The sequence below is a fragment of the Phyllopteryx taeniolatus genome, chromosome 9 (assembly GCF_024500385.1).
Source record: "Phyllopteryx taeniolatus isolate TA_2022b chromosome 9, UOR_Ptae_1.2, whole genome shotgun sequence".
NCBI lineage: Eukaryota > Metazoa > Chordata > Actinopteri > Syngnathiformes > Syngnathidae > Phyllopteryx > Phyllopteryx taeniolatus.
The window spans coordinates 20,829,810-20,855,847 of NC_084510.1; the positions used below are offsets into that span (position 1 = coordinate 20,829,810).

Genomic DNA, 26,038 nt, shown 5'->3' on the forward strand with positions numbered 1-26,038 from the left:
GGTCGTTCATCTCGTATTGTATCATAACCAGGAAATTGTGCGCTCAAATTTGCGGTATTTCATTGGATAATTATGCACACAAGTTGGCTTTGACCGTTTCTCAATGTGCATGGTGTTCAAAGGAAGCACACTGTTGTCATTTTTCATTATTAACACATTGAAAAGATAAAATCCAAATTCTTGGTGACATCAACACCAAAACATAACTTGTCCTATGCAGACTCCTGCAAGGTCACATTTTCAAGAAGACACTGCAGCACCTGCATGCATTGCTTATGTACAACCCCCAGACACTTCTTTGGGTATTTTAACACTTTTATTGCTGCATCAGAGCCATAATAGTACATCGGGTCTTTTATACAGAACACACCCACGTGGTGTCTACAACAGGTGCGGACATTGACACAGAGACAAGTGTTAAACTTCCACCCTGATCTCGTGGCATTGCATTGCATGGCAGAATACAGCAATTCACCCACCCCCCACCCCACGATAATGTTTGGAATTGCTGTGACACACTAGTGTCCCGTGAGAAATCGTCAGTGGTGCCGCAGGAAATTATCCAACCTCACAATTTTTAAGATTATTATTAATTACAAATGTATCTTTGTTCATCTACTGTTGAAACCATAAATTTACATACATTATTTAAAGAGGCGCGCGCACAGACTTTTCCCTCACGGTCTGACATGAAATCAGACTAAACTTTTACTATATTTGGTTAATTAGGATTGCCAATTTATTTCTATTTGCTAAATGACAGATAAATAGTTTTCTTTTCTGACATTTTTTCATTACTTGCTGGCCTTTCCAGGCAGCATGAAAGGGGCTTATGAAATTGTAATTTTTTTTTTTACCGGACCAGGTTATATTGTATAGTTGTGGTTTACGTTATTGTCTGTGATTGAATAGCGGGGGTCACGACAGGGGTCCTCGTTCTATGATGTTCCCGACATATGAGGTTTCAAGGTTGCAAACAGTACGCAATGAACTAGTTTGTGCAGTGGTTTAAGAATACATCAACACAAAAAGGCACACTCAGTTACCACCCTACTTACAGTTTATCATTAGATTGTTTTATGTTTATGGCCTAGAACAGGGGTGTCCTAAATTCTAAGTCATCTGTAAATCTTTAGTCACTGCATTATAATGTAATTATAATGCACGGCATTATGAAGAGACATTTCTTTACTAATTTAGCTGTAGTTTCTATGCGTCTTTGCATACCTGCAAAATAAATTTATTAGAAGTGGTAGGAGTAGTGGTGGTCAGGGGCGTCACACCTATGGGGCATGTGATTGTTGCAACACCCCCACTTTTTGGACACCCCGACTTTTCCTGTTGCAGTCCTTGTCCAATGTAATTTTTAGAATAGGCCGTGAAAAAATGGACGGTGGGCTGTAAATGGCCCCTGGGCCATATTGGACACCATTGCCCAAGAAGTATTTTCCCCCCTGATATTTACTATAATTATGACTCAACTACTGCCTTAATATAGTTTTGTGACCTACGTACAAATTTGGGTTACACCGCCGCCATAGGAATGGATCTATATTAAATGAACATGCAGTGATTTCATATCTAGCAAAGAAATAGTCAATATATCTATTAGGAGACTTTTATAGATGAAGTTATGATCTGTTTTCATAGCCGCTCATTTGTTAGCTGGATCACACCAAAACAAGGACCAAGGAAAACCCCATTTGGCCTTGGTGTCGCTGTTTTCTGTATCTCTTTGGAGGTAGTACAGGAGTTGTAGCAGGCCAAACAACACCTGTGTGCAATTCCGGGACTTTGTTCTGAAGTTGAGACTCAGTCACCCTGTCTCACATCTCCTTCAAACATTTCACATCATGAACAGAGTCTCGAAACGTTTCAAGTTCGTGAACCACGGTTTGACTGTAGTTATTTGCGTGGCATTTTGTAACCTCGACACCTCCTATGTCGGGACTGTTGTAAACAGAGGACCCTGCTGTAAGGTGTGCTCTAAAGTAGGAGCGCAGGTTTAGTACCTTGCTATACAAATGGTCCCCCCCCTTTCTGTTGCAAGAAGCACTAATTCTGAAAGCAATCGCTCTACAACTTAAAAGAGCGGAACAAAACAGCAAAATGAGGATTACAGAGGCGCTGCCATGTTTGATTTTGATCCTAAAATGAATATCCCGGATTTTGACGACGAAACAAGCCCGCTGCCATTGCCCGACTGAACTCCCGTGTAGGATATCCCTTGCAAATGTTCGTCTGTTTGCCCATTTCCCTTCTTCTGTGGCCATCTGCTTGGATCGCTGTGTGTTTACCGCTGCTGCCAACATACTACACAACTCCGTATGGTGCTTTCCAGGCCAGCACTGCCTGCCTGCCTGACTGCCTCGCTCACGTAAGCCCCGTCTCAAGAGGGAACTCACTCAGGCTAGGTGTGGGTGGATTTAGGGATGGGAAGCATGTGAAGAGCAGCCTTTTGTGACTCACTTCTGCATTTTGTTTTGAATAGACAAAGGTGTATGAGATGAGCTGTGCGGTGACTTAAACGTTTTGTTCCTGACTTCCTCTCGTTTTCTGCTTGGCAACCAGGCATTGTTGCACTCACTCACTCACTCATTATTTATTATTGTGGTTGTCTTTTGCAGTGGTGTAAGACTGCACTGCACCATACTGAGGGATGTTGCTAATATTTTGTGGTGAAATATATGATCAGGTGTTCACACATGATGGCTCTCTCTTCTTTCTTACTAAAATAGTCATTCATTCCAAAAATCTGCATTAATGGGTTGAGACTAATCTCTGTATTTCAGGCCTTCTTTTCAAATCAACAGCACCACTGTGTTAAACATGCAAGCATACACACAAAGACACGCACAAAAGTGCTGTGCTGGTGTGGGTGTGTTGATACTTCCTCTGCTAGTAGCTGGAAGAAGATTCATAAAATCAGTCATGGCTTTGATGCTACAGCCAATGGTTGAAAATGGTCGGGTCAACTTCAATCGAGGGTTTCAAACCTAGGTTAGGATTTCAAATTGGGGTTTAAAGCCTAGGTTAGGGTTTCAAACAAGAGTTATTGTTTCAGATTTAGGTTTAAAGCCAGGATTAGGGTTTTAAGATAAAGTTTTGGTTTCAAATAATTGTTTTTTTTTTTCAAGATTAGGGTTTCAAGACAGAGTTAGCATTTCAAGCCTGGGTTAAGATTTCAAAAAGGAAGACTGTTTCAAGCCAAGGTTACGGTTTTAAGTCTAGGTTAGGCTTTCAAATAAGAGATACAGTTTCAAATGAAAGCCAGAGTTAGGGTTTAATATTAGGGGTTTAAGACAGAGTTAGCGTTTCAAGTTAGGATTTCAAACAAGGTTTAGGATTTCAAGACAGGGTCAGCTTTCCAATTAAGGTTGCAGGCCGAAGGGTTAGGATTTAAAAGAGGGCTTCAAACCAGGGTAGGTATTCAAATTAAGGTTTCAAGCCTTGGTAAGGGTTTCAAACAAGGTTTAGGCTTGTAAATAGTTTTTTAAGACAGGATTGGGGTTTCAAATCAGGGGTTCAATTCAGGTTTAAGGTTTCATGAGAACTTCAAGCCTGGTTAAGTTTTCAAACAAGGGTTCGAGTTTCGAATTGGGGTTTAAAGCCAGTGTTTGGGGTTCAATGTAGCGTCTGTAGACTTTACACCGATCTGATCGGTATCGGCCGATAATTAGCATTTTATGCTGATCGGCCGATCGGCTTTCATTTCATAATTCGCCGGACCGATCAATGACGTCATCGATCGACTCCGCAAAAGACATTTACTCCGCGTCACTGTCGCGTATGAATCCAAAAGCTAGTTTATTTTTAGCCTTGTCACGTGTCTTGTGGCGTAGTACTGTAACTATCTGATGGCCAATATATATATATTTTTTTTTTCAATCTTGTAAGACCTAAATTTATGTCAGTGGCCAATCCTTGAATGCCTCTTGAGGTCATTGATGTTTTAAAGATGTTTTTAAGTCTAAAATGGGAGAGAATAATTTTGAAGACATGTACTCAGTATACAATAAACAAGTATATACAATAAAGGAACAAGTCATGTAAATAGACACATTGCTCCATCTCATGGTTGGATCGGTGATCGGTTATCGTTTTTTTTTATCTTGCTGATCGGTGATCGGCCCCAAAAATCCTGATCGTGTAAAGCCTAATTTCAAGCCAAGATAGGAGTTTGAACTGTGGTTTTACGCCTGGGTTAGGATTTCAAACAAGGTTTTTAAGCCCTTACATATTTCTTCACAAAGGCTTACCATGTGAATATTATAGATACTGTTATACGCTATTTCAGGGCATTTCAATATATATGTTTTTTTAACATTAAGTATTGATCATAATGGCTTGAGAAATGCATTAATGCAATCCTACAGTTGTACTCCAATATCATCTCCTGTCTTCACATTTGTCTTTGTACTTGGTGTCTTTGTGAGTCTGCAGCTTTCAATTTAAGAGATTGCACCCTGGCCCATTAGTATGGTAAATCTGAGCCCTCTAACTTGAGCCAGCATGAGTGTGTAGTGTACCGCAGTGCTGCAGTGCTGTCCAGCTCTGCAGTTCACTTCAGGCATCTGTGCTGCAATGCTAGACTACACGCCACAGTCACAGGCCTTGGTACATTTCCCTACTTTATGAAGATATGCACCATCTACTGCTATTTTGCCAAGTTTTCATACATCTTTGTGGTTAATAATGGACCCATGTAGACACTATTAGCATATGATGGTTAGCACATCTGCCTCGCAGTTCTGAGGTTGGAATTTCAGCTCTAGAATTCCTGTGTGGAGTTGGCATGTTCTTACAGTATTCCTCCCACATTTCAAAAACATACATGTTCAGTTCATTCAGCGCTCTACTGTAAATTGTCCAAAGGCGGGAATGTGCGTGTGAATGTTTGTTTCGCGCTTAATCCTGTAACAACATAGTATCGCAACCAAAAAGCACGATACTCTAAAGCATATGTGTCAAACTCAAGGCCCGGGGCCAGATGCGGCCCACCACATCATTTTAAACAATAATGTTTAGATATTGCATTTTTCTGTTACCAAACCCTTCTACAGTAACTTAAACAATACTTGAACAAACTATTATCCTTGTCTTCTGATTTAAAAACTAGTTATCCCTCAATTTGTTGTTTAATGGTAATATGTTTTGGTGATGATTAAACATTTGTATGGTTTCACTGTTCTAACGGCCCTCTGAGAGAAATCGTAACTACAATGCGGCCCGAGACAAAAAAAGAGTTTGACACCCCTGCTAAAGCCTTAAGGCCTCTTTATACTCCCGCCGTCGCACGGCCGACAACGCCCGCATTGCATCACGTGACCGAAGAATTGCCCCACGCAGCACCTCTGCGCAGCTTGCCGCGCACCCGACAAAAATAGTTGCTGCACGTTGAACGCAACGGCGATTATCTCCGTTGGTCCGTTTTAGTCACATGCCGTGATGACGTACCAGCGTGCCCCTTGGTTCTACGTACCATCTACGTCGCCGCCTTCTCGATTAATTTTGCAGCATAAATAAACGCATCATCTGGTCATCTAGGTCCATTTGGTCTGTCCCCATTGTTGTTGCTTTGTTCCTTGTTACTGAAAGGAAAGTAGAAACGGCTACCGGAAATGGCAAAAAAAATGCAGAGGAAACTCCACCCTGTGGTGTCCTATCCAATACCAACCGTAGCGACACCCCCGACTTGGAAGAGAACTGCAGCACACTTTCAAAACAGCGCGCGTGGGTTGTGCTCGAGTATAAAGCCAAACTGCGCAAGGGACAGCCGCAGTGACGTCAGCGCGGTCGCCATCTGCGCGAGTATATAGAAGCCTTTAGTCACCTTTGAAATGACAGAACTGGAACACACCAACTCCCAGAGTTTGTGGAGTGATCCAGATACTATACAGCCACATGAGCATAAAGTGCTACTAAATTTGATAAAAATGATTATTGTTGTTATTATTTTAAGGTAATTAAAAGCCTACATTGAATAACCCAGTCACTGGACAAACATAGTTAAAATAGCTCAAGCAGTACAATTTCAACAAAAAAAAAGAACAGAAGACATCAATTAAAATGACAAATGATAGGGAAATGTTAAAGTGAATAGAGAGTCCAGAATCGGTGTGTCTTGAGCTCGGATTTGAAGAGGGTTAATGAGTCTGTATTTCAGAGGTGAGGTGGTAATGAGTTCCAAAGACGGGAGGCAGAGCGACTGAAGGCTGACTGAAGGCTGTCCCCCACGGTGGACTGAAGGGATGGTGGGGTGGAGGGAAGATGAAGACCTGAGAGAGTGGGAGGGTATGGCAATGTGAAGGTCAGCAAAATATGGTGGGTGATGTCATTATTGATGACCAAAGATAAATTTCTTCAGCAAGCCTCCTCCAACTCCTACTTTTTCTGATTACGGTCACCTGACCAGAGTGAGCACAAATGTAGCTAATGCTGTTTCGACTGCACGGAGCGGAGCAGAGGAAACATGGCTAGTATGATTAATAAACCTGAAATTGCGGACCCTCCAAAACTCATTTAGGCCAGCAGTATGGGAGCATTTTGGCTACCCAGTTGAGAACAGATGGAAATCGTGTAGTCGACAAGACCCAGAATATTTGCAGTAAGTGCTTCAAAAAAACTTCGCCAAGTCATGTCCAATATGTTAATGCATCTTCGCAGACACCATCTTGGAATTAATTGAAAGTGGTGTGCAGAAAAAAACATTGGCACCATCTACTCTGACAAATGTATTTATTCTATTAAGAATATATATTATATATAAGTATAATATTGTTAAATGAATATAATACACAATAATAAAGTAAATAGGAAGTATATTTATTGTTTATTGCCAAAATATATTAATTAAAAAGGATTGAATTGCGGATCGACTTTGTTTTTTTGTTACTGTCACAAGCGCTATTAAAAAAAAATTATAATATTGAACTCATCATAGACATTAAATATTTTCTCGGTCATATGTGTGACAACAAACAAGCACAAGCATCTCCACAAAGTTACTGTATAGTGTTCTGTTTTGGGTCTTTTCTGCCAAAATTGTGGAGAAAAAAACTTCAACAACAAAGTAATAGGCCCCTTCTGCCAGAGAGACTGCTTTGATATCTGCCAACACAACCCACTCCAACTCCTGATGCCTTGACACTGACAGATGACTTTGTAGTAAATCTGCTCACGGGTCTTTTATCCATCAGGGTCACGCCATCATCATCGCCGCCTTCATCACCTGATGGCCGGGCTGGCCGTCGTCCCTTTTGTGCCGTGATTGAAATGAACGAGGAGGGAACGTTAAACGAGTCCTTGGGAACTCGGGACGACGTATTCACCGCTCAGGGGAGAAAGTGATGGGAGTGGAAAGTCACCTTTCATGTTGTCGTTAGGGTTATGAGCCAAGACTCGGGTGAGCTCAGTCACCGGTGAAATAAGGTTGGCATGAGATGCTCATCCCGCTGCTTTGTCGGTGTGACAGATGCCACTCTGCTTTGTCCTCTGCTGTTAAAAGAAAGGAAGCTGATTTGTCACTGATTTGAATTTGTGTGTGTGACAGTGGAACTTCCAGTCCAAAACAATCCTTGTGACCTCAGAAATGGTAGTCTTTGAAAATCTAAATATCCCATTGAGACCAACAATACAGTAACCAGAAAACCATGGGTAACAATAAAAATGTTCAATTGCCTTTACTGTATAGTTTACTGTCAATAAATATTACCACTAAAGATAAATGGCTAACAGATGATTCGATTTCTATAAAAGTTACCATTCCAGTGCCAAAAATTACCATTTTTTTACTAGCATGTCACTACGGCTCGACTGAAACAGCAGTGAAATGTCCGACCAACAGGGTGACACAGTCTTCATATGTGAGCACCGGTCCGAGAGTACAAAAATAAGATGGTTATGGAAGTGCATGACTCGGCTTACCTTTGATGCTTTGTGTTTCCTTGGTTTTTCCTGGCGGCACGGTGGACATGCATGGTAGGTTAATTGACAACTCTAAATTTCCCGTAGGTGTAAATGTGAGTGCGAATGGTTGTTTGTTTGTGCCCTGCGATTGGCTGGCAACCAGTACAGGGGTGTACCCCGCCTCTTGCCCGATGATAGCTGCACACATCCCATTTTAACCTCCACATTTATGACCTGGTCTGCCTCGTACGTATTTATAATCACAAATGCTGACAACGCCTGGGCATGTTTCTGTGCTTCGAGCCAGCGCAGGTGCTTGGTGGATTTTTCATGCTGACTGACGTTGTTCATTCCCCCGTGTGAGACATTTAAATCCCAGTTACAAATTGTACAAAATGCGTGAATGCCCCATTTTGCTCTTCTTGAGAAAATTAAATTTGCTGTCCCTTTTTTCTCAATATTTACAGGACCTCTGTTCTTTTGGCAGGAATGCCTTCTTCGTCACGTCCATCCATCGATCTTATTTGTTTTTGGAGTTTGTTCCCGGTGTTGCCACTAACCTCGCGAGAACTGCCACCAGGTTACTGCAGGTGGCAGTTCTCGCGATGCTAGTGACAGAGTTCAGTTTGGAACTTTTTTCATTTTATTATTTTTTTGTTTGTTTGTTTTTTAAGCTGATATCTTGCCCTAGCCTTTGCCCATGGTTTTCTTGATAATTTCCAAAATTATATGTAATAATGCAATCTAGCTTTTGTGTGTGTCAGGTAAAATGCCTTTTGTGCTACCAGGTATTATAATGAACAAGAAATTGATGAAACAGTGATGGTCTACTATTTTTTTATATATCATACATATACTGTATATAGATGAACAATTTTATATACATACAAAACACACACACACACACATTTGTTATATAATATGCCTGTATATAATAATGCAGGCATTGATCTAATTATTTTTAAAAATGACTAATGTTAAGAATGGGCTAATTCCATTATTGCGTATTTTTTTGTAATGTTTTGTATTCGTAAAAATAAATACAACAGTATTTGAAGTTGTTTTGTCAGTTTTCATTCTACTGCGTTTACTGATGTTTTCGATTTTTGCCGTGGTATCGTTTCAGTCCGGTATCGTTGTACTTTATGCAGTTATAGTATCAAAGTCAGAATTTTGGTACCGTGACACCACTACTTCTGACTGGCGGCGAGGAACGAAGTGAAGTAAAACCTTTGTCTCCAATATGTCTAATATATGTAATAATGCGTGCTAACGAGAACTTTATTCATTGTATATGGACACACACAACAGATACCAAGTCTGTCCTCTAATACAATTAACGAACAAGTGAAATAAAAACACTGAAACAGAGAAACGCTTCATTGTTTTGCCTACGATGTCCCTTATATAACACACTATGCTATAGAACACACGATAAGACCGTCCACTTTGTAGAAGAGAAACATACGCAGTACTGCCACTAAATAAAACAACAAAAATACGCTTAATGGTGAGTTGTTTCATTCGTTTTTATTTTGTTTGTCGAAATATGTCTTCATATGAAACTGGACGCAAAAATACAGACTTTAATTCTGTGATACTGGCTAAAATGAAGACTGGTGACATCATGTCTTTAGACAGTTCCATGTCCAAAATATTGACCACATTCAAGGAGTATTTTCCGCATAGTTTACGAACTTTTAAGTCTTGGACAGTTGAGGTTTCAGTGCAAGCATTATCTAACCAAAATCTACCTAAGGAGCCAGACACTCACCCTCAGTGAAGCTGCCCTCTCAGCAGCACTGACCTGCTTCTAGGGCCGACACTTTGAATTATTTATAGAATTGTGTCACCCAAAAGTGGCGGTTTAGCTGTTGTTCTCACACACAAACGCACACACTACAAGCATAATATAAGCAGATCAACATACATTTAAGTGATTCCTTGTTGTCGTTTCATGAGGTTTTTTGAATTAGAATTAATAGAAGCTGTTGTAGTTGGCGTGTTTTTCAACATGCAAAGAAATTCATGGTTCGCATGAATGCCTTTTATAATACAGGTACTTTGACTCATACTATTGATGCACAGCCAAAGCTGATGTTATTGCAAGTCCACTTAGATCTGCAAAATGAGGAGAGATCTCCACCTAGTGGCAGTAATGTTTCTGATTTATATTTTTAAGAAAATTGAGGCTTGGTTTTGAGTCGTTTAGGTACATTTCTATTTCATGAATTAAAATGGAGGATTTAAATAGTTTCTATGCTGGATGGTGTAGAATTACCATCACATTCTGCACTTCCTTCACCTAACTGACTTTAACCACTTTAGCCAAGTGGCCTCTATCATGTAATTGCACTGACACATCACCCATGTATTGTAACGTGTGTGTCCAAAAAACAAAAATCTGAATTGGATTTTAGGCCTGATTCCACTGAATTGAAGATGGAAGACCTGAACTGTTGTCTTGCTCTCTTTCTTTGGCAGAGGCCCACGTTGGCGCTAAACTGTCCCTCCTGGTTGCGGTGAAAGAACACCACCCCTGGCAGGCTGGCCGCGACGCTCCCCTCCTCCTGCCACCATGTATCCTGAATCGACCACAGACTCCCCCGCTCGCCTCTCCCTTCGACAGACCGGTTCGCCCGGAATGATCTACAGGTGAGTCCAGAAAGACACACATTATGGATGATTGTGCACTGCAATGAGTGTTAAGTTTTTTTGCTTTGTTTTTGCTTTGCCCTTTGTAAGGGCCGTGGTCCACTAATGTAGAGAGTAGGGCTGGGTGATAAGACCAAAATAAAATCTCCACTTTTTTTTATGAAAATCAAATTTTTATCATTTTCTCTCCCTCCCTTTGCCTATCGAAAAAGCAAATGACAATGACATTTTTCTTTTTTAGGGCTTTATTTCTCTTGATACCAATCAAACTTTGAAATGTGTATTTGTTTTCTTGCCCAAGAATTGACTTGCCTTGCATGCACCTTGTTAATGTGAAAATCCTCCTTTTCTCTTTGGAAAATAATTTCCTTTTATGTAAACATGCACGCACATACAGTATGCGTCTTACTAAATTAACGTTTTTAGTGTTCAATAATTTAATATAAAATAAGCCTTCAAACTGCATGGATCAGCTCGTCTGTATGTCTGTCGAAGAGTAGTGTTGGACAGAAAGGTGACCTCTGCAAAATATTTGCAGCTTGGAAGCGCATACCTCCGGCCAGAAGTGTCCAACGTGCCAATAAGTAACTGCTTTTGAAGCTCCTAAATGGGCACCATATCTCTGGAAACGTTCAGTGAAGTTGCCTCGGTGATTGCTTGCTAGGTTCCTTTCTTGACATACATACAGAAAACGATGTAAAGATGTTTACGCTTTGTTTATTAGGGAGATTTAAACTTGCTAGTTGCTTCTTTGAAAAATAGTTGCTAGAACAGAGTTTCCCGACTTTTATTAAGGCATCAGGCACCCATTTTACTTTGGAAAAATCTTGTGGCACACCACCAAACAGAAATGTCACAAAAAGTATGAATACTGGATTATGAATGATTATCTCATCTCAATTTACCCACAAATTGACGTAGTGTCAAATCTGGGCCTGTTTAATTGAACACAAATCGCAGGAATTCATAATTTATTCCTTTGTATGGACGGCAACAGATGGATACAACAGGATTATTACACCGCATGCCATTTAAGGGAAGAATATTTAATTGTTCTGCCGTGCATGTATACTGTACATGGCCGGCCGGCATAGCTAGATGAACAAAGATGCATTATTTGTGGATAATAAATAATTTTGAGGCAAATTACGTGAATATGAATAATTACCTGCGTCACCCCTGATGGTCTCTCATAGCACACTAGTCTACCACGGAACCCTGGTTGTCTCTCAGTTGACAACACTGCTCTTGTAAACAAGCTCCTCTCTGTTCTCTGTTTCCAAGCAGATAGCGATGAAAAAGTCACTCTTAACACACAACACCACATGTTAATTGCTCAGGATAATCTATGACAGACATCCAGCAATCGGGCCTTTTCTGACTTTGACCATAAGTGTGAAAAAAAAATGCTCAAATGAGGCATGTTTATCAGTATACAGTGTTATTATGTGTGTACCCTGCTTAACAGACAGCAATGAAGTTTGCAGTGTAGCATGGTGACTTTGCTTGCTTCGTTCTCTCTCGACATGATGATATAATAATTCAAATCTGACATATTTGGTGCAGTTGCTGTTACTTATGTTGAACGTTAATACGTTCCATAAGGGAATGGGATTCAAATATCAGAAGTGCTTTTGCATTATGATGCACATTGCATTGCACATTTTCTTGTCATTGATTTTGGGATACTGTCACATAATTGTACTTTATCAACATAAAAGTCCACTAACACTGTTTGTGTTTATACAGCACTGTGGACTTGTTTGTCAAGATTAACCTGCACTCTCTTATTTGACCAGCAAGCGGCGCCTTTGATTGTGGGCTGGAGTGTGTCGATAGTTGAAGTATCCACTATTACTATTATCAGATACTGTTATCAATAATTTGTCATTTTATCATGACGAACAGTTTTGATGTTTGTGAGTTCTGTTCATTATTTGACCTGTTGTGTTGTATTATTTGTAGCACCTATGCATCCACTATGCCTGCACTATTCCCCCACAGACTCATGTTGCCACCATTACTAACCTCTTTCCTACTGCACTTACATTAACCAGCACCCTGTCTTTCTCCTTTTTTCTGCTGATGCCTTCAGTGCTCGCTATGGAAGTCCAAAACGGCAGCTGCAGTTCTACAGGTATTTGTCTTTCTCTGTATCTATTCTTCATCCCTACTGTTTCACATGTACAGACCCGTTCCAAAAAAATTAGAATATCATGGAAAAGTGTATTTATTTCCATAATTGTATTCAAAACGTTTTATAGATTATAGATTCAGGGCGCGCAATTTAAATAATTTCAAGTATTTATTTGTTTATTTTTACATAATCTGGACTTCTAGCTCATAAAACCCGCAAAATCAGGAATTCAAAAAATTGTAATACTGTGAAGAAATCAGCCCAAATTTTGCAGGCCATAAATGTTTTAAACTAAGTGTCACACACTAATCATCTACTAAACTCAAAGCACCTGCACAGGTTTCCCTAAGTGTCATTAAATTGCTTCAGTTTGGTTCAATTGTCTCAGTTTGGTTCAATATGGGGAAGACTGCAGAATTGACAACTGGCCAGAAGACCATCATTGATACTCTCCATAGGATGGGTAAGCCACAAAAGTTCATAGCTAAGGGGGGCTGGCTGTTCACAGAATGCTGTGACCATGCATATCAGTGGAAAGTCCAGTGGAAGGGGGAAATGTGGCAGGAGAAGATGCACCAGCAAAAGAGATGACCGTGGGCTTCAGCGGATTATCAAACAGAAAAGATTCAAGACTCTAGCAGAGATCCAGAAAGAGTGGAATGAGGCAGGAGTCACAGCTTCAAAAACCACCACATTCAGACGCATCCGGCAGATGGGCTACAACTGTCGAGTTCCTCGGGTCAAGCCACTTCTGAGCCTGAGCCAACGTAGGAAGTGTCTCAACTGGGCCAAGGAGACGAAGGACTGGACTGTTGGTCAGTGGTCCAAGGTCCTCTTTTCCAATGAAAGTAAAGTGTGCCTTTCATTCAGGAATGTCCAAGGGTTTGGGGGAAGACTGGTGAAGAACAGAACCCAAGCTGCTTGAAGTCCAGTGTGAAATATCCACAGTCAGTCATGATTTGGGGTGCAATGTCCAGTGCATGTGTTGGTAAACTCTGCTTTCTTAAATCCAAAATCACCGCAACAGTCTACTAGAATGTTTTAGAGGACTTCATGATTCCTTCCGCTGAGGATCTGTATGGAGATGCAGATTTCATCTTCCAGCAGGACCTGGCCCCTGCCCATACCGCCAGAAGCACCAAAACCTGGTTTGATGCCCATGCCATCGCAGTGCTTGACTGGCCAGCGAACTCGTCAGATCTAAACCCCTTTGAGAATCAATGGGGTTTTGTCAAGAGGAAAATGAGAGCCACCAGACCCAAAAGCAAGGAAGAACCGACAGCAAGCATCAAGGAAATCTGAGCTTCCATAACTCCCAGGCAATGCCACAGGCTGATTGCTTCAATGCCACGGCACATCGAGTCAGTGATTAAAGGAAAGAAAATCTTCAACCAAGTATTGAAGATTAACGTATCGTTTTGAAAGTACCATCTTTTGATTGATTTTAATGTGACCCTAATTTATTTTTTTTCTAACAAAACTGAAAAGTAAATGATTTCTTCGCAGTATTCAAATTTTTTAAACTCCTGGTTTCGTGGGGTTTATGAGCTGGAAGCCCAAATTATGTAAAGATCAACAAATAAATACTTCAAATTGTTTAAATTGTGGACCCTGAATCTATAATTTATGAAAGTTTAACATTTTGAAAGTAATTCTACAAATAAATAAACTTTTCCATGATATTACATTTTTTTGGAAAGGGTCTGTACGTACAATCATTAAGCAAAGTCCCTGTCGCTTATGTACTCTTTTTTTGGGTTCTCAATGCATAGATTTGATTGGACTGACCTTGGAATCAGTTTGAAGTTCTGAACCTTTAAGTAGCAGTAATTGCGTCATGGTTATGAGTGAGTGAGTGAATGTTCATGAATTTTACTTCGAAGTACTGTATGTCTTGACGTTTCGCAAATGTGACTTTTTGTAATAATCTTACTTGAAAAGTGTAAAAACAATTTAACCCATGTAAAATCAGCAAAACACTGTCTTAACTTTGTAAACAAATTGGACTTCGTGGTGTAGCCAATATTCGCTAATCTTACCTGTCCTCCATTACTCGCCCAGGCCAGAGCAATGAAATTATTACTTTGGCGCCATTTGGTGGAATTTATTTTTATTTGTTAGGTTTAAGTCATTGGGTAGTGTTTTCATCTGTGTTTGAGATATCGTATATTGTTCCTGGTCCTTGAATGCTCCACGGTCAATAGTGAAAGTGAAGGTATGTTTCTGCTTCTCTCCCAGCGCATATACTGTTAATAACTGGTGTAATAGTATGCTTTGGTGTTACAATTTGCTTGTATTGCATAACATTTATTAGTGTGTTAAAATGACAAAAGTTGAGTTTAATGACTTAATACTGTTTGTTTAAAGTGCTGCTTCATATCACCCACACACCCACGTTATGGCATCTATATGTAATTACAAACTCCCTTTTGGGGGTGCGGCAATTATTTATGGATTTTGCTGTCGTAGGCAGGAGTTGCTATTGGTCCCCCACAAATAGTGAAGATTTACTGACTGTATATTCTTCCATTTCATTTTGGAAGCTGTTGCATCTTGCAAAAAAAGCCACATAAAAAGCAAAACATTGCACAATTAATCGGATCGGGCAGTCTTTTGTAAAAATAAAAAAAAAGACAGAAAAAGCAAAACATGACAAATTGTCACTTTGACATTACCTGTCATACAATTTGTAAAGTTAGATTTTTATTTAGAGGTAAAAGAACAACAGCACTCAATTCTTAATCTGAATCTTCTTACTCAACAAGTGTAAAAACAAGTTTACCACTATAAAATGTAAGCAAAACATTCTCTGTAACTTTGTTAACAAGTGCAATATCAGAGTCTAAACTCTCATGTGATTTTACTGCGTGATGTCATTCAAGACATCGGTCATCTTTTGTAATACGTGTTGCAAAAAAAGCAAAACACAGGAAACGTCAACGTACTGTATTGTCACATATAAAGCTTGTTCGAGGCATTTTTTTTTTTACATAGTAGATCGGGGACGAAAAATCGCTCTTAGCAGACCACACACAACAAGACAATATTTTACAAACATCTGATAATCTGGCCTTTGCTGACTATAATCGAAAGAGGGGGAAAAATACTCAAATTTGGGCCGATTATCAGATTGTGTCTACCTCGCTTTAGCTGCTCAGTCTTTTTGCTACTACATCTCTTTTACATCAAAGCTCATTCTGCTGATCTGAGTAATAAAAAGCGCACACGATGTCGATTTGCCTGCAATTATCTCATGATTTCTAACCTGGCGACGTGCACTTTTCTGTCCTTTTTTTAATATATATTTTTAAGTGCAAAATTGTCTGACTAAATGCTCCGTCTTCCTCTGCATGAGGTCGATCGATAGAGCCTCGTTCTCCCTGTCGCTCCGACGAGCCTGGCGGGCTAATGTTTGCTTAATCTGATAATGCAGTGTTTCTGTTGTGCTTACGGCATCATAATTAACATTAACATCCCGTGCCTTACATTAACCTTACTGTTATTCAGGACAAGGATGACACACCAATCAGTCGGTATGGGGGCGGGGGGTCGATTGTGGGGTGGGTGGGTGTGAGGAGTGGTTTGGGTGGGGGGGATGAGGGGTCATTGCTCAAGAGAAAAATCGCACGAATACTGGACTTATGATTTGCTGATGCTGTGGTATGTCTTTCATCCAGTTGTGTTTTACTCTCAATACGCCACATCGGTAGCAAGTTTAATGTAGTGGTTTAGAGGTGTCCTTTCAATGGATTCGGTGAAGTGTTTGGTCTTTGTCAAGCAACAGTTTTACATGGACTGAGTGCTGTCCGACGTAAAATAGGAGGCTGACTTTTTCCATGTAATGTGTCTTTGGTAATGTTTAGAAAAATACTGATTCAAACTTTGAGATTATTCACAACAGCGAGACAACATTTATAAGTGCATGCTGCCAAGATGATATAAAATATTACAATCCATCCATCTAGTTTCTTTAATCCTGTTCAGGGTGGTTGGGGGAGGTGGAGTCTATGATTTGGTCACCAGTCAATCACAGGGCAATTGTAATGGGGCATTAAGCGCAAATCAGTCCTGCAGCAGGTCCTCGAGAGTCACATATACAGTATGACAATGAGGCCAGTTCCTATATTATTGCTATCGCTCTTTTATTTTCAGGTATTTACAGCTGGATGGTATACACAGAGGATTGTGATATTTGGAATGAAATGCGTTTTTTTGCGTGGCCAAAAGTATTGGAACAGCAATGCTGTTTGATTTGTTGTGATTTCTCCCCCTCACTTCCCTCTTTAACAGGCTTAATAGGGTTTAAGTCTGGAGATTGGCTTATTAAAACCTTCCACAGAAAAACACTCAGTTACAACATTTGCTCTCCACATAACCCACAAACATGGGAAATGTGAGCAAAAAACACGACTGAAGCTGTCTTTTCATTCCTTGTTGTTCTTCTGTGTGGTCCATTGGCAATTGGCAAACCATCTTAATGGCACATTGCTGCCATCAACTGATCTTGTCCTTCCAATGCAAGGAAACCAATGTGAAAGGATGGTGGCTGGATGTGGTGAAGCGTGCTGCCGCCATTTAGCGGTGGTTGTGTATCTCACATTCTGCTCATATCTCAAGACAAAATTGGTCAAGTGATGGCTCTTATCTAAAAAAAAAAAAACTTGCAAGTCAAGGCACTCGTATCTCAAGGCAGTACTGTAATTAGTTGTTTAATTGGGAATTAGACCATCAATGTAAAACTAAACAAATTGGATTAGTCCTTTACCTGAACATATACAGCTATATTTACGACTGTGGCTTTCACGCGGTTGGGCTGTGATTTGTGGGTTGTCAGTCTCGAGCTACAGTACTTGTCCTCATACAAGCGCTCAGTGGCGGTTACGCAGCATTTGTGTTTGTGTGTGTTTTCGGCATGAGCTCAAGCCTGCGTAGCTCATTATTGTGCTGCTCTAAGTAGTAGTATTTCCTGTGTAACAACAATCAGAGGCTTTTAGTGCAAAAAGCGTTGGTGAATAATTCAGAGCTGATATTATTTGCTGAGGCTAGCAGAAACGGGACAAAGCCTCTAAACGCTGTAAATGGATTTCTTTCACGAGATCTCCCCGGGAGGGGATGAGGCGAGGTGTTGCTTGCGGTGCTAGATGGCGGTCCCAGTGGTGAAGAGAGGAAAGGGATGCGCTCCCTTACTCACTAATTGGTTTAGACGTTTCCAAGTAAGACACTCCCAGTTTGGGTGGACCCACTTGGTCCGTCTGCAGTGCAGTGTGGCTTTATAAGCGCTGACTCGCACCATTCGACCTTGCTCATGAGCCGACCCCAAAGAAACCGGGTGAGTTTGTGGAAAGATCTTTCCGCCAGTGGCCAACGCTTGTTAGCATGTGCGACGGATGAACTTTTCAGTGTGGAGCGTGCATGTTGCCTAGTTTTCAAGTCCCCTTAAGTTTGTCCACATGGAGAAAACTTCAATTATTCCATCATTTGTAAGAGCCGTCTTTATGCTGTAGTCACGTTATAGTTCCTTATCACAGAATTAAAATATCCAGCACTTAGACACTTGTAATGTGATGATTAGGATTTCGTAGGACATTCCATGTTAAATGTTACACATTATTGTTGTAACATTAAAAAAAACCACTCCATTTCCATCTTTACTGTAAATTGTTTTAATCTATGGGTACACGGTCACTCAAAGTTTAGTAGCACTCTTTTTAAATGTCAATTAGTAAATATACATTTTTTTATTAGGCTACTTCTTTGTCCATTTTGTAATATTCAATTAAGTGTGATAATGTTCTTCCAAATTATTAACTTTAATGTGGTATGTGAGTTAATCCGGTATGCACTATTAAGTTGTAAAATATTATGTCCACTGTTTTTAAAGTAAATGATTTGCTGATTTTTGTTTTTGTTTTTTGTTTTCACAATTGCAAAGTAGATGTTCATTAAAATTCCAATGGAAGCATGTACATGTTGTTCCCTTCCATTATTGGCGTAAGCAACACAGTGCTGCCCTCTGTTGATTTATGTCATTAAGGGATGTTAAAACATGGTGGTCAGGAGTCAGATTGGAAGATTTTCTCCTGTCAAAAGTTGTGTTTGGTGGCAGTAAAGAACAAGTGTGACAATTATTTTGGATCCAGCTGGACCTGGTATTTATATATATATATATATATATATATATATATATATATATATATATATATATATATATTTTTTTTTTAAATCAAATTGTGGTTTTCCCTTTTGTTGTCCACTCAGAGTGGGATTGTGTTCACGTTTTCGCTTGTTGCTTGTCTGGATGGATTAAATGGCATGTGTCCTGTTTCTTGAGCACCTGAATGCTGCCTATCAGTGTCACCCTGCCTGTGGCGCACCTGTCGGGGGAGGGGGAAGCGATTGCGGTTGTTCTGGGCCGTGTTGATTACAGGATGCATGGCCATTGTACAGCCCAGAGCACAAGAGCTCTTTTTTAATGGGAGCAGGTGCTATTTAAGGGAGGTGCACCCTTAGCTCCATCTGTGTGGCTTCTTCATAATTTGTCAAGAAGGCGAAATACTGAGGGAGGGGTTGGCATGTTTACGGGAGGCTATGCCAGTAGCCCCCAGGGGATTCCCAGCACGCTCAAGTCCGGTCACTGTCCTGCTGAAAACCTGCAGATCCCTAAACCGTCAGCGCCGAGCAGTGGCGTCCGTAAGAGCAACAGCAGCGGCAGTGGAAAGATGCTGTCCATGACATACAGCGAGAGCATCCGGAGCGGGATCAACCGCTACCACTCGGACCAGGGGCTCAACCAGCCCCCGAGCAGGCCCACCGACCAGGCCGAGCTCCAGCGTCTGCGGGAACAGAGGGTCGCCGCTCAAATAAAGAACATGGAGGACTTCTTGAAGATGAATGGCCTGGCCCTGGAAGAGTGTGTCTCCTATCAGACAGGCATGAAGTACAGGTAAGAAAACAGTATTCAGGACCTGCAAAGTGTGAGATTGGAGGAGGCCATATGTTTGAGGATTGGCGAAACATTTGTGTGTGAGTAGATACTAGTGTTTAGATTAAAAAGCAACTTACATTTTGTTTCTTTTTTTGTCATCTGGTATGGCTTATTGTGTACGGTTTCATTTCCTCATTGGTCAGTTGCATATTTGCCGAACTACGAACATGTTGGAGGACTTATCCAGGCCACAAGAGTGGTGGCATGTTCTGTTCAAATCTATTTTATCAGGGTTAGAGTCTCTCAGCGGTTCTACCACCAGCGCAAGCTTGCCCCTATTTGATGCTAGCTGCTAGGGGACCAAACAGGAAGTAGCTTGGTGCCTTTTCCTGCTTGTTTGTACCTTAAAGTAGGCCACAGCTCAGCAATATCTATTTGTCATTGTTACAACGGAAAGCCCGGTCATTACTTATAATCAAGTAGGAGGAGGAGAGAAGCCAACAGCAAAAAAAAAAAAGAGAGAGAGCGGGAGTCCATCCGATTCTAATGGCACGGCAGGATCTGGGGGAGTTTAGGCTCGTCCGTGTGGTACAGCTCCATGAAGGCTGCTTTTAGGTCTTCTTCAGGCCTTCTTTACCACGTTACTATACGACACTTGTCTTGTGTCCCAGAGCTTGGGACACTGGGACACTGCATTAATGACCTTTTCCTCCATTTTCTTCATGCTATTTTGAAAGTACTGCCAAAATCTCTTGCTGTTTGCGCTGAAATCACTCCGCCACCATTTCTCCTATTAGATGCAACGAGATGTCATCACAGTGCGCTGTCACCCGAATTGAAAAATGTTCAGCTGCACGCCGTTGCGCTGCAGCAGCACATATACAATGAATGGGTTGTTCGATGGCGCACTGCACTGTCCTAATCACAGTGTGAAAAGGCCTTTAATCCGGTCCATCACTGTGACTGTTTACATATTCAGTGGCTTTCTACTTTCATGTATTGTGACCATCAGTGAATGCTCTAACATCAAACTTCCACTCTGGCTGTGACTTCCTATTTAGAGAATTAGATCCAGCGCCACACAAAGTGGCACAAAGTCCACTCCTGCTGGACAGTGCGGAAAATGCTGTCACAAAAACAACATGGATCATCAAAAAGAGAAAATTGATTATTTGAATTTGTAGAGTTACCATCAAGGCACGAAATTACATTTTCTTTTTTCATCCAGAAACAATATTAAGAGAAAACGCAGTCAAGCCAAAGGCGCAGGCTAGGCTGATGTGTTGCATTTACCTGGTTGCTTTACAGTCACATGCCTATTGCAAATCATTTTAGACATGACTGCTGCTGTTGCTGCTGTTGTTGTTGTTGTTGACAGAGATCAGTGACCAGAGTGTGTATATGTGCTAGGCTGCATGAGGAGTCTTGAGTTGTCCTCGAGGCTTGTATGTCACAGAAGATGGTTTATCTTTCACATTTTTAAGATGGCGAATATACTGTATAAGTATGTTAGTGGCATTATAAATCATTTACTCTACTACTACTCTACTCTCATTTACTTAATGTAATCATTTATTTATCAAGACAAACTGTACACTCACTGGCCACAATATTAGGTACATCACAGTCTCAAGTGTTTCTGAACATTTTTCGGATTAAAAACCTGTGGCCCACCAGCAAAAAAACAACATGCAGTTAAATCATTGTCCCATTCTGTATTTTTTAATGTTCATTACATTTTCTTTGGCTTTTTTCCCCCCATATTGTCTCCCCTTTACAAGGGTATCGATGCTAAAGCATCCATAAATCCATCCAAGTCTCGTCTTTGAGGTGGAGCCTATCCCATCTGACTAATCGCCGGTTAGACTCAATGCACTGGCAGTAAATCCATTCAATGAAGCTCGCATGCATAATTTTGGGAGGAAGTCAGAGTATCCAGAGAAGTACGTGCCAGTTGCACACAGAAGAGTCTGAGCTGATATTCGAACCCAGAATCTCTCGACTGAGGCAGGGGTACCAACCCCGTAATCCACGCAAGCCTGTGGAGAACATGTAAACTCCACAGGGGAAGGCCAGGAACCGAGACCACTATTACACCAGTAACTGAGCATGCCTTTGCAAACTAGTTCATTGCACGTCATGCTTAACCCCGAAAGGTCAATCGTAAACCAAGGACTATACAGTATGGTCATACCTTGACTTACGAATTAATTCGTTCTGTGACCAAGCTCGTAACTCAATTAACTTGAGCAACGAAGTATTTGAAACTCTCTCTTGAGCAAAAAAACAACAAGCGACGAGCAACGTAAATTGGGGGTGCTTCTAAGTCAAGGTTGCCACAGTTCTTCAAAGTTTGAGACCTTTCGCAAAATACAGCCACTAAATTACTCACATACCAGTCGTGGTTTCTTGGGGACCACATTTTAAGAAACCGTGATAATGCTCGGCTACATGAGAGGCGCGAAATGTGATGTAGTGCAATTCTTCACTACTGCCAACTTGCAACAACAATAAACACATTGATACATAATTTGTGAAAGCAAAATAGAATTGGATGTATTGTACTACATTTGTATTGGCGTTACAGAAAATGTATGGCTTGATGGAAAATTGTATTGGGTCTCATTGTGCAGGTGTACCTAATGAAGTGGCCAATAAGTACCTTTATTTAGGAACTGGCAGGCAGCTGGCGTATTCACTTCCCCTCATTGTGTCAGTCACTCTCTCACAGTATTGTGATCGCACACAGTTAGTTAGTGCTGTGCAATTGAGTCAGCATATACAATGCAACCTCACGGGCGTAACTATTTCTGTGTCTGTGTGTGCGCGCGCTCGAGTCATACTATATCTGTTCACCATTAATGGTGGTGTTAAAAACGGAAGCGAAATGCTATGGCTTTTTCTTTGTTGTTGTTGTTGTTTTTTTTTTTTCTTCTTTTAACAGATTTGGTACCAAAGACGGAAGATGTAACAATGACCTTAGAACAGGATCTTGAGTTTATTATGAAGTGAGACGGTCTCTGGCTGATCCGTACACTATCAGCAATATAATTTAAATGAATATCAGTTACACACACAAGTTTAATCAAGCAGATGCTAACATAAATGGCGATGCAGTGCAGTTCTACACCACGCTATCATAAATATCGCAATGTCTACAGCACCGTTGTAAGACGTCACATTCTTCATTATGGCTAAGCAAAACCAGACAGTTTGACTTGTGTGGGGCCAGACGGGAAGCAATGTGTCTCCAATTTGAGCGATATGGACGTTGAAGTACGGATCTTTGTTGCTACCTCCACTAATGGACATGGTAATGACCCCCATTTTGTCGCCCATGCGAGCATACTATAGCTGTGTTTTACCATAACCGTTCCTCCATGTTCAGTAAACTGTTTTTATGGACCCATTATGAAGCTGTTTTACTTAACTGTGACAGTGGTTTGACAGTTTCTCAGTTATTTGTTGCTGGATGTATTTATTATATTTTGACACCAGGGGGCAGAATAGCATGCGCCCTTTCTGCCTGGATTTCGGACTTTTTGTTTATTTTTATTATTATTATTTTTTTTTCTGTCTGAGCTTTAATCTGGGTCCTTCCTATCACATACCAAAAAACATGCGTGATAGGTTCATTGAAGACTCTAAAGGTGTGATTGTTTATTATTGTTTGTTTATATGTGGCCTGCAATAGGCTGGCGACCTGTCCGGGGGGTTGCAGGGGCTTCTCTAGATCAAAAGTCAGATGGGATAGCTTCCAGCTCACTCGCGACCATAATGACGGCAACACTTTGGATAATGCTTGAATGATTGAATGGATCATTTGCGGTCCATCTTTGACAGTGTCCTTTCATTAGCAGCTCGAGGCCACTAGAGGGCGGTCATGTTCCATTCAAGCACTTTGACTTTGCTTTGACCAGATAGAGGTCTAGTCAGCAAAATGTCCGTATCACAAGTGTAAAGTATGTATCTATTAGGGTCAAGGGTAAGCTGGAGGCTATCCCAGCTGACTTTTGCCAAGGGTCGTGGGGTACACCCTGGACTGGTCGCCAGTCAATCACAGGACACATAGCCTATCGGCAGCCTTTCACGCTCATATTCACACATATGGACAATTGAGTCTAAAAACTAACATTCTTGTTTTTGGAATTTTGGAGGAAGCCGGAGTACCCAGAGAAAACCCATGCAAGCCCACTCCATGGACGACTGAGCAGAGTTTCAAACCCTGAACCTCCTGACTCTGAGGCAGACATGCGACTGTGCCTATAATTCAGTCCCAAATACTTTGGCATCAACAACTGACTGAAAAGAGTATAATTAACTGCTAAGAATATAACTATACGAAATAAAGTTTGCATTTGATAATAACATTTTTTGAATAGGACAAAAAAAAATCCAGAACAAATTACTACTGCTAATATTGACAGAAGAGCTTTTAACACATTTTTTCAGTTTTCTTGTTTAATGCACCCACAAGAGCGTAGCAACTTAAATATTTTGCGACAGCCACAGAGCTGATGAAAAGGCAGAGCATTTACAACAGTGAAAGTTTTTGTTGTTGTTTTTGTTTTTTGACATTTCTTGCTCCGGCCAGGTCCCCTTGTGTGTGAATGTGTGCATGTTTTTTCCCCCGGCACTACGAAACCCAAAACTGTTGTTTTTGCAATTTAAAAAAAAAATACTGATTTTCAGATTGCCACAAACAGGTCTGAAGCAATGGCCAAAAATCAACCCCACAAAAAGTCCTGTTTTGTTATTTTTCTTTTGCCATTTCTGCATTATCTGTTCTTATCTATTTCTCCAACCTTTAGTCCTTAGACTTCTCTCCTAATGGCTTAACTGCCTCACGCACACCTACTTGCTCAACTCAAAAAGAGGCTCTGAGGAAACTATTTGATTGACAGATTTGGCTATAATGTTTCCTCAGAAGGCCTCAAAAATTCCTGGGTCAACTTCATCCCCTCATTCCATGTAGGTGCCGTTTAAGTAACAACAACATGGGGTGGACAAAACTGAAAAAAAAATTCTAAACATCTTTTGGCGGCAGTGTGAAAGGTGCTTTTGACTATCATGCATTATCAAGATGCGACTATTTGCAGATTTATTTTTCAGGGGGGCTCGTGTCCTTATCCCCGAATAGTATACTTTTGCAGTGACGCATTCCAGAGAATTGCCTTTTTTTATTTATTTATTTTTAATTTTTTTTTTGGGGTCACACAGCATAAGTGTAGCCCGTGTTTCAGCCTGGGGAACTGTGATTGTTTATCTGCAGGCAATCCCTCTCTTGAGGACTATTTTTAGCCACAGCTGCATACAGTGGAGCACTGCTGCTGCTGCTGTTGTTGCTGCTGCTGCTTCATCTTCACCTGTTCATTTGTGTTTTTACCAAACACCCCCATGCCTTCTTGCAGTCCTCCCGACAATGACGTCTTCGCCACACAAGTGTGAAGTGATGTTTGTGAGTTGGCTTGGCTTCGCCTTTGAGGTATTCTGTTTGGATTAATCTGACAGTTTGTCAAAATCTTCAAGTCTGAGAAGGCTTTGTTGGCCCAAGAAGTGGGAATTGCTGCAAATTACTTTTTGGAATTGTTTTTCTTGTAATTGTTCAAGCGTGACAATTCCAACAGCTGTCATTTACATCCTTCTGTAATGCTTAAGTCTCTGATTTGGTTGCCAATTTGAGGCTCAATCTGCCACAATGTGACAAGTGCACAATTTTCATCATCATTATTTTTCTTTGTGAATTTAGTCAGAAATATATACAATAGAAAATAAATTAAATACTTACTGTATATGACATTTAAACTGGAATTACAGATTCAACTCTGTTGGAATGTTTCTGATTTGGAGTTTGCATGTTCTCCCCATGCTTGCGTGGCTATTTTCCAAGTACCACTGCTTCCTCCCACATTCCAATAACATGCATGTTATGCTCCTTGAAGAGTGTTCATTGTCCGTTACAGTGAATGGTTGTTTGTCCATATGTGCTCTGCAATTGACTTGTTACTTGTCTCTCGATGCAAACTGCTAAAGTGTTACATAATTGTGCTCAAATAAATGTGATCATATATTTAAAAAGGTTCGTAAGTGACTTAATAAAGCATCTCTAACATTCTTTGGTCAAAATACAGATAAAGGACAAAGAATTACAGCACACTAAACAAACCTTTGTCATACTGCGGTTGAAATAACTTGGTTTTGCGAGGCGACTCTGTTTCATACAAAATAGCCACTGCATGATTAAGAGCTACTTCAAGCCCAGTCTTGTATTTACCCTCGTGGAGCCACAACTTCACCAGGTGTCCAAATTACACTTTGTTAATTACTGTGTTGATCCACGCATGTGGCGCATGCAGTAGACACATCACAAGGCCCCACCCCCACGTCAACAACTGATTGTATGTGCTGGCTAT

At 40.7% G+C, this 26,038-nt stretch overlaps 1 protein-coding gene across 6 annotated transcripts in view; it reads left to right on the forward strand.

Annotated features, from left to right (window-relative positions):
- The window catches only part of kcnab2a (potassium voltage-gated channel subfamily A regulatory beta subunit 2a), a 96,772-nt gene that overhangs the window by 18,906 nt on the left and 51,828 nt on the right, over positions 1-26,038 (forward strand). For 2 of the 6 annotated variants that reach the window (XM_061784019.1, XM_061784020.1), the window contains exons 2-3: positions 10,393-10,563; positions 12,659-12,700. In XM_061784019.1, coding sequence (XP_061640003.1) covers positions 10,487-10,563; positions 12,659-12,700 — 119 coding nt within the window. In that variant the 5' untranslated portion in view covers positions 10,393-10,486. Of the gene's footprint in view, positions 1-7,199; positions 7,406-10,392; positions 10,564-12,658; positions 12,701-19,125; positions 19,644-26,038 lie in introns of those variants that run through there. The other 4 variants (XM_061784021.1, XM_061784022.1, XM_061784017.1 and 1 more) reach the window with 4 other exon arrangements.